Here is a 9,416-nt window from a genome sequence, read left to right as displayed (position 1 = left end):
AACTGGTGGACGCCTCTGAAGAGCGAGAGGCGATCGTAGCCCAGGACCAGCGGTGTCCCGGTAGTGGGACCCGGGCAGAAGAGTCGGGAGGGGGTCTCTCACTAGAGCTCCCTGCTTTACTAGCGAAGGCAAGCGGTTCTCGCTCGTCGGAGCCAGGGCGGAGGGGCGCCGCGACGACCGGGCGGGTCGGTAAAACCCGGAGGCTCTGAAGACGCATTCTCACCGCCTAACCCGGAGGGACGGAAGTGCCAGGGAGGAAGAAGCCCGGTGCGCCGCCCGGAGAGGGGCGGGGTCTGGAAAGGGGGCGGAGCCTACGCTATGGGCGGAATCCGCAGGCTAGGGCGGTCCCGGGGCGGGGCCTGTGGCGCGGGGCGGGGCTTGGCGGCGGTTGTTTTCAGGCCGCGGTAGGCTGCTCTCAGCTGGGGCTGCTCGGCTCGCGGCTAGCAGGGATTCTCGCTTTCGAGACGTGCGCTCGTGGACGGAGTCGAGAGGGCCTGAGTGGCGGCTCAGAGGGCAGCGTCCCCGAGGTCGTCGGCCGCGGCGATGTCTGCGCGGTGCTGTGCTGGCCAGGTGAGCGAGACGGGCTGCCGCGCGGGTTGTCAGAACCGTGAACGAGCCGCGCGCCGTGCTCGGGTTCAGGAAAACCCGTGTGGGCGGGAAGGGACGCGGGGGAAGCCCGAGAGGCAACCCCCCCGCGACCTCGGCGTCAGGCCTCCGGGATTCCCGGCTGGCGGGGCGAGCCTGGCTGGAGCCGAAAATTCCATCGGTTCCCGGGACGTGTCACCTCCGGAGCTTCGAGTGAGCGCCGCAGCTCTGCTGCCACACTGCACTGCCTGCGGGATGAACCGGAGGAAAAACGTGGGGTCGGACAAGATCTGCTTCCACGCTCCGAATACAACTCGAGTCAGTCCAGGCAGAGAGCGGAGCGTTGGCATCCCCAAGTCTAGAACGTGGGCTCTGTAGTCGTGAGAACGTCTGGAAACCTGATTTGCAAACTCCCAGGCACAAGTCTGGGCGCTGGGAAGGGTCAACCCTGCTTCCTGAGTTTACCGACCGGACCCGACCCAACCCTGACTGGGCACGAGCCTTCACACCCTCCTTGGCAATTCATCTTGCTGGAACCTGTTTTGTAATCTTGCTAGTTAAATTCTCGTTATCGAAGCTATAGGCGTCTTTTAACAGGAGAGAATTATTAGGTTTTAGCCCTTTAATGCTAATTTCCCTTCTTTCGACAGGGTTAGAAAAACAACAGCGACCTAGGTAAAGCCATCTGGATGTTCTTCCCCCACGTTGATTATGTCTTTATGTTCGGTTTTAATGGGTTACTAAAAACAACCCCCATCCGATCGCGGTGGGTGGGCATTGAGGTGCGGGACTGGTCTTGTTTACTATGAGCGTCAGGACAATGGAGGCCATCTGTAAGTGCTGTAGGGGTTAAGCTGAGTCTCTGGACCCACCAGTTAGTGGCCTGTCCTCTTTGAGGTGGCCTTGTGGAGAGTCATCTTGGTTTCTGAGGTCTAATACTGTGCTTGGCATGTAGTCATGCTGGCATTTTCAGAGATGAGGAAATTGAGGCTTTTTGATTTGAGGTAAAATGATATTCCCTCACCCCAATCCGAAAAGGAGAGAATGTGTCCCATCCGTGTCCTCCATTTTATGGAGCTTTTGAGACCAAGAGAGCCCAGAAAAGATGGCTTTTAAAAAAATTGCAAATTCTCTCTCTTTTTTTTAAACGTGGTGCTGAAATGGAAGAGTCTTGTGCCTGTGCATGCTAGGCAAGTGCTCTATCTTGAGCAGCATCCAGATTCATTAGTCTTGTTCTTTTGTAAGTGATACTCTTCAATTTAGTGCAACACTTTTCATTGTATAGAAATTGCGTGTATTTGGAAACGTCTGCTCCTGCTTCTTTGGAAGCCCTTTGAAGCTCTTTCAGGACAGGTGCCGGAATTCAGGCTCTGAAATTATTGTCAGTAAATGATTTTTTTTTTTAAATTGGTATGAGTAATATTTTGCCAGGATTTATGACTTGTTTCTAAAACTCCCCTCTTAGGACTTTGGAAAGAACCAAGTGCTGGCCCACAGGATAATAACTTCTGCTTTCTCGGTGCTGCCAGAGGCCTCACTGTGGTTCCAATGTAGTGAGCAGCCAATCACACCATGATTTTATATAGTTGGGCGGGCCTATCGACCCCCTAGCAGGAGTTTATATGAGGGTGTGGGGAAGAAGCAAAATGTTCGAGTGCTTGTCTAGCATGCCTTTGGCTGAGTTTAGTCCCTAGCATTGTACACAGTGAACTCCTCAAACTTCACAGCATGACCAGAAATTTAAGTCTGCCAGTTGTATCCTTATTGACTTAAAAATGGTGCTGAGTGCTAGGAGGAGGATATGGTGTGGGAAACCAAACATCTCTGCTGGCAATGACCTGTGTGTGTACACGAGCGTGGGGCATTTCATCAGCATGTAAACAACAAGGCCAGTAGTTCTGTAACAAGACTGCGTAGTAAAACTGCCTTGGGAGGCTTGGGTGAGAAGCTTGCCTGAGAAGATAACTCTAGAAATGAGATGCCCTGGAGGGAGCAGGGGGGCTGGACTGGCTTAGAGTGAGAGAACCAGCTGGGCCAGGTGGAGATTGTCAGCCTATCCAGACTGACTTGGAACTCAACCTGTAGCCTAAGCTGCTCTTGAAATCATGGTGATTCCCCTGAGATTGTAGCCTCCTGAGATTGTAGCCATGTGCCACCAGACCTAGCGCCACGACCTCACTTGTTGTCATTACCTGCCTGCCACTGCACAGTCTGCCAGTCATCTTTCTCTGGTTGCTCTATCCACTCTGATACTCAGATTTTGCCTCCTTGCTGGCTAATGGACGCTAATGGAGGCAGAGTTCACAGGGGAGAGTCCCACAGTACCTCCTGGGTGAGAGCACCCTGACACGGGCCTCTGGGGACAAGCAGAAAGCTTCTTTGCTCTTCTGATTTTTTTTTTTTTTTTTTTTTTTTTTTTGGTTTTTTCGAGACAGGGTTTCTCTGTGGTTTTGGAGCCTGTCCTGGAACTAGCTCTTGTAGACCAGGCTGGTCTCGAACTCACAGAGATCCGCCTGCCTCTGCCTCCCAAGTGCTGGGATTAAAGGTGTAAACCAGGCTGGCCTCGAACTCGTGATCCTCCTGCCTCTGCCTCCTTCAGCAAATCCTACCGGTGTGCGCCACCACAACCGGCTGCTCTTCTGATTTAGGGGATGACTGGGAATGAAGGTGTCAGGGAACTGTGGCACACTGTTAGATTAAGATGAGATGCATACTTTAAGAACAATGAGACAGCCTTTCCGAGACAATTTGAGAGTTGTCAGGGTTTCCTGCAGGCAAGTGTAAGCATTCACGATAATCGTGGTGGTGAAGGCGATAGCAGAACTTTATTTCAGTGTTTACTGTGCTGTCTGGTTTCACAAATACATCATCCTCTTAGGTAACAGCCCTGTCTTTCACAGGTGAGACAACTAAAGTACAAGTACAAAAGAAAAAGGAAAACAAACAGATTCGCAGCCTGATCCAGACCTTTGGATACTGGTTTTCCAGGCTCCCGTCGGCTGACTTCTCAGCTTGACAGTTGCTGCTTGTTTGGTTGATACGACTACAGTAGGGCCAATGAGGTTTAGTTTCTTCCTCATACCTGGTCCAAGTCACAAACACGCAATCATTTGCTGATCTTGCGCGTTTCCTTAAGCTCTGGGAAGTTGCAGCTTTTTGCCTTCTTGATGCTGTGGTCTGCATATTGAACAAAAAGTTCACTGGGGCAGATAGATGTGAGCACCTTCTAGTGGGCAGGACTTGACTAGCTTCTGCATGGGCTAAGGCAGCCATGACTGCCCCAGGAGCGGGGCTTTGTGGACAGGCCCAGCCTCTGATTGCCGTTGACAGAGTAAAGACTGTCTATCTCATCAGCAGTTTCATGCAAGGGCAGGTGCACCCAGATGTTTACAGACAGGTCTGTACATCCTCTTCCCATCTCTCCCTCCCCTCCTTCCCCCTTTTTTCTTGAGACAGTCTAATGTAATCCACACTGGTTTTCAACTTGAGACAGGGTTTCTCTGGGTAGCCCTGACCTGATGTCCTGGAACTTGCTCTGTACACCGGGCTGGCCTTGTGCTCAAGAGATTTGCCTGCCTCTGCCTCTTGAGTCCTGGGATTAAAGGTGTGTGCCACCATTACCCAGCTAAGGTCATATTTCTTGATCATTGAGGTTTTTCTTAATGAAAACCCACTCTAATGTCTATTATGTTAATTCATAAAGCCTTTAATGCTACCAGGGACTATCATCCATTGTCGAAGGTTAAAAAGCAAAAATACCCAAGACATTTGTTAAAGCATAATATTTCATTTGGCAAGTATTGATTAAAGAACTGAACTTCCATTTTGTGCTGCGTGAGCTGCTTATTTGTTCTGACTGGGCCTTACTGTGTAGCTCTGATTGGCTCAGGTTATACTGAGTTTGAGAAGATCCTCCTGCCTCAGCCTCCCAAGTGTTGGAACTACAAGTGTGGGCTACCTGTAGAGTCGACCTCTTAGGGGAAATAGGAAAGGGGAGAGTAGTGGCCCAAGTCCCATTTAGGTAGAAAGAAGTTAGATATGGCTGGCTCTTGTACATGTGTCTGTCAGCTCTGCCTGCTAGCTGGTTCTGGCAGTGTTAGGTTCTGTCCTCCCACAGAGCTGGAGCCCCAGTCTTGTTGGTTTTTATCATAAAAGAATGCTCTCACTGTCTCCCTCACTCTCTCCCTCTTCCTACGTCTCCCTCTCCCTCTCCCGGAATTTGCTTACTACAACCTTCTATCTTCTTGCAGAGTATTTTAATGCATCTTTATCATTTGTGTAAGATGTGTGTGGAGGGTATGGCTGCCACGGTGCATGCCTGTGGGAGTCTGAAAACAACTTGTGGAGCAGGTTTTCTACTTTTGCCTTTATGTTGGATTGGGGTATTAAATTCAGGTTGCTAGGCTTGCATGGCAAACACACACACACATACACGTATGTACACACATACATACGTGCACAAATGCATTTGCACATATACACGCGCACACACATATGTACACACACACTCACACATACACACACATGCATTTGCACATACACACATACATGCACACATGCACACATATACAGACATCCATACACATGCACAGAGAGAGACACACACAAATAAAAAAATATAGGCTATGTACTAGAGTATTGCTGACTATATCCCTCTAGATATATCCTTCTAGTGCACTAGACGTGTGGCATGAGTGGTACGGTATGTTGCATCTTGTGTGCAAAGCATGTGCCATAACCTAGCTGAATACCTTGATGAAGGCTTTGGTCGCAAAGCTCTTGTCCCCTGTTCTTTATTGGGTCCTCATAGCAGATGCTCCCACCTTTGGAAGCGATCTAGGCACTGATTTATTCTTTCCAAGACTGATACTCTTTTGAAATTATGTGGCAGTATTATGAAACATTGAGGAAAAGAAAAAAATCACTATTACCTAGAGAGAGCCATGTTTTGATATTTAATATATCCAGTCATTTCTGCTAAATATATATAATCTGATTTTGTAAAACTAGATCATTTCAGTCATTTTAAGTCTTTAACTTTGAGCTTTTTCTATGTCGTTTAGTATATATACCATTGTCCTAATGAACTGAGTCACAGTTTTTGACTTTTTTTTTGTTTTATTATGCCTAGTTTTGTTTTGGCTGCAATAAATTTGAGTCCTACACTTATCACTAGTGTGGGTCACTTTCAGTTTTCTGGTCACTTACTGTTTTTTTTTAGTGTATATTATGATGGCAGAATACGGTGGATGTCGTATACCGCCTCAGCCCTGCTGTCAGGCCGTTATCCTGTTGATGGAGCTGTGGGCTGGCACAGCTCACAGTGAGCTGGTGCTGGAGCGGCAGCCAAGCAGTATCATGGCAGGGTTCAGCCACGTTCCAGTGTTAGAGAGCTAATTCTCTGCCCCCGTCTTCACTGGCACAGTAAATCCAGTGAAGGTTGCTGGGTGAGCTGGGTAGTTGGCATGCAGGTGGCTCCCTTGTGTTTGTTTTCTTAGGATTCATGATAGCTGCCCAGGGCTAGCTGACAAACAGCTCTGGGCCCGGTCTTTGTGGCAGAGTAGAGAGGGATGGGGGCTCGGGAGGCTGGGGAGCCACTGGTGTGTGGGAAATGGAAATGGTGTGTGGGAATGACTCATCTCTGGGCTAAAGAGATAGAGTCACATTCCTGCCCTATTGCTAGTTCCCTGACTGCTATTTTCCATGTAAATACTGGCAGTAGATTTCCCACAGATACTGGGTATCTGTCAGTGAGTAGAGTGAGTCTCATCAACTTTGTTAGTAGTTGCCCAAGGGTAGTAATGTAATCATTCTAAAAACCTAAAAGAGGATAAAGCAATGATTATCATGGCATGGCTGCTTGTATTTTAGAGCTGTCTAAGTCCAGTTGTCTGGATCTTTTGATACCGCGCGCACACACACAGTCTTGCTATGTAGCCCTGGTTGACCTGTGTAGTGGTTTGAATAAGATTGGCCTCATAGGTTTATCTGAATGCCTAGTCACCAGGGAGTGGCACTATTTAAAAGGATTAGAAGGATTAAGAAGTGTGGCCTTGCTGGAGGAAGTGGTCACTGGGGGTGGGCTTTGGGGTTTTAAAAGCCTAAGCCAGACCCAGTGTCATCTCAGCCTTTGGACCAGGATGTAGCTCTCAGCACTGCTCCAGTGGATGTGTGCCACCATGTTCCTTGCCATGATGACAATGGACTAACCCTTAAACTGTAACAAGCCCCCAATTAAATGCTTTCTTTGATAAGAGTTTCCTTGATCATGGAGGCTCTTCACAGCAATAGAACAGTGACTAAGACAGCCTGTTACTTGCTGTTAGGCCAAACTGACTATGAATTTGTGGCAATCTTCCTACCTCTACCTTTTTAGTGCTGGAATGAAAGGAATTCTTTTTTTTTTTTCTTTTTCATTTCCCTCCCAGACAGGGGTCTTACCTGTATCCTAGTTTGGCCCAGAACTGTGTACTTATAGACCAGGCTGGTCTTGAACTCACTGCAGTCTTTCTTCAGGTTCTCAAATGTTGGAATTAGAGGTGTGCACCACTCTGCTCAGCTAAGAGGGGTTCTTATGTGAGCTGGTAGGTCTGTAGGACTAGCATTATACACAATTGCTTTTCCTTCTTGGACTAAGCTGTTTCCAGTACTTTGAAAAGGTGATAAAACTTGCCTAAAATGCCCTTGCTCCAGTCCCCTTGACCTTACTCAGAGGCTGAGAAGTGAGGTCCCACTCACCTGATGACTGAAGCTCATGGATCCCCTCATCACCCCGAGGCAGGCAGCTTTGCTAGTGAGTTTCCATTTTGGATTGCTGTTTTCATTTGAGTTTAGTGTTATGATTGAATGTTGAGAGCAGTATTGGTCAAGTTACCAAACTAAACCACTGTGATTGTCCTTAAATTCTAGGCTCTCTAAGTATTCAAAAGTGACCCTCTGTGGCCCTAGTAAAAGAATATTTTATAATATTTCATGCATCTTCTAACTTGTATATTAATGGTCATTTTTCTTATTAATGATAATTTAAAGCAATTTTTACAGTATGGCCTGTGAGTCAGTGTGGTATGTATAGGAAATTCAAACGGTGGTTTGGTTTGATTCTGTAAACCATCTGCCTGCACTTGAAGGGAAGGAGGCTTTTGCTCTTGGCCTTTCTTCTGTAGCTTGCCTTGTGAGGTTGAAGTGTTTGGAAAGCAGCTGCTATGGAAAAACTTGGTCGGATTGGGTTTGTATCACAGAGCAAGTTTGGAAGCCCTGCGGGTTTGAAGTCATGTTACAGCACGAAGTGATTAGATAGTGTTCTAGAAAAGTGGGGCAAGCTCATATACACCCGCAATCTTGTTTATGAGAAGATGAGGAGTGGAAGGACCATCAGACTTCTGTTTACACAACATTTTTGTAGACTGGCTAATTGCATTTTGAAACAAAGCTTGGGAAGTCTGTGTGGAATTTCCCCCCCGCCTTTTGCTCTTGGACTCTGTTAGTACTTTAGTGGAGGGCTGGCTCTCTTGACTTGCTCTGATCTTGGTTCACAGGAACCAAGGAGGAATTCGGTCTTTTGTTCTTGACTTCATGCCTCGATCTGCAGTGGTGTTCTCAGAAACAATGGCAGTGCTTTGTAACCATAGCAATGAAACTTCTCTGACATAGGATTCCACATCTGTGTGTTCTTCAGCTTTGCAAGTGTTCTGCCTGATGACCCTGGATCATTACTGACTTACTCCATTGGCTGCTGATTTTTTGTAAGAGCTGACAAAGCCCTTAAAGTAGCATGGCCGCTTACACGTCTTCACCGGGTACGCAGGATAATATAAACGAAAGACTTGTGAATCAGTACTTAGTTTCTTAGGGTAATATCTCTCCTCAGGTGGCTTTCTTCAGAGCTCAATGAGGGCTGTGCTTCTCAGCTCAGAAGCTTCACTCTCTGGGGAAGGAGAGTGGATGGGGTTGTGTAGGGTGGACACACATGGAGGACTAGAGGTATCTATCCCCTGTAGCCCTGCAGTTGTATGCACAGCTATGTCTGTGTACCCTAAACATGTTACCCATGTATCCCTGCAGTTGTACACACAGCTATGTCTGCAAGAGCTCATGAGATGGCTCAGCTGGTTAAAGGTGCTGGCAGCCAAGCCCGGTGAGCCATGTTCAATCCCTGGGACCTATGTGGCTGCAGGAGAGAACTGACTCCTGCATTTGTCCTCTAACTCCCACGTGCATATTATTTCCCCACTCCCATGCACAAAAATGTCTATATACATCTCACTGAGCTCCCGTACAGTTAGAATAGCCATAGAAGCTGTGGCACTTCACATTGGATTTTACACTTTTCATTATCGAAGTTATTTATTTATTTTTTTTGGTTTTTCGAGACAGGGTTTCTCTGTAGCTTTGGTGCCCGTCCCAGAACTAGCTCTTGTAGACCACGCTGGCCTCGAACTCCCAGCGATCCACCTGCCTCTGCCTCCCGAGTGCTGGGATTAAAGGCGTGCGCCACCACCGCCTGGCTCGAAGTTATTTTTATGTACTTATCTATCACCCAAACCAAAAAGTCTGTGACAGACTTAGAACTTGAAAAACAGCCCAGTCTGGCCTGGAACTCATTCTATACCCCAGGATGGCCTCAAACTTGCAATCCTACTGCCTCAGTGTTCTGAGCCCATTATGTCAGAAATAAACACTATGTGTCTTTTTACTGTGCTAGAATTAGTTAACTAACAATAAATGCACAAGGTTTGCCCATTTCCTTGACTGCAGTTTACCTAGTAGTCAGGATTGGACCTGCCCCAGGACCTTGGTGCCACAGAGGCCACAGAGGAAGATGAGGAGATATT

General features: G+C 47.6%; 1 protein-coding gene across 1 annotated transcript in view; it reads left to right on the top strand.

Moving 5' to 3' along the window:
- The first annotated feature begins 403 nt into the window (after positions 1-403).
- Serinc5 (serine incorporator 5) overlaps positions 404-9,416 on the top strand; it is a 99,475-nt gene continuing 90,462 nt past the window's right edge. The window contains exon 1 of the mRNA XM_057789716.1: positions 404-570. Coding sequence (XP_057645699.1) covers positions 544-570 — 27 coding nt within the window. The 5' untranslated portion in view covers positions 404-543. The remainder of the gene's footprint in view (positions 571-9,416) is intronic.

This window comes from Chionomys nivalis, chromosome 15 (assembly GCF_950005125.1).
Source record: "Chionomys nivalis chromosome 15, mChiNiv1.1, whole genome shotgun sequence".
Classification (NCBI taxonomy): Eukaryota; Metazoa; Chordata; class Mammalia; order Rodentia; family Cricetidae; genus Chionomys; species Chionomys nivalis.
The sequence above is the reverse complement of the archived record's forward strand: the minus strand, read 5'-3'. Positions and strand labels throughout refer to the sequence as shown.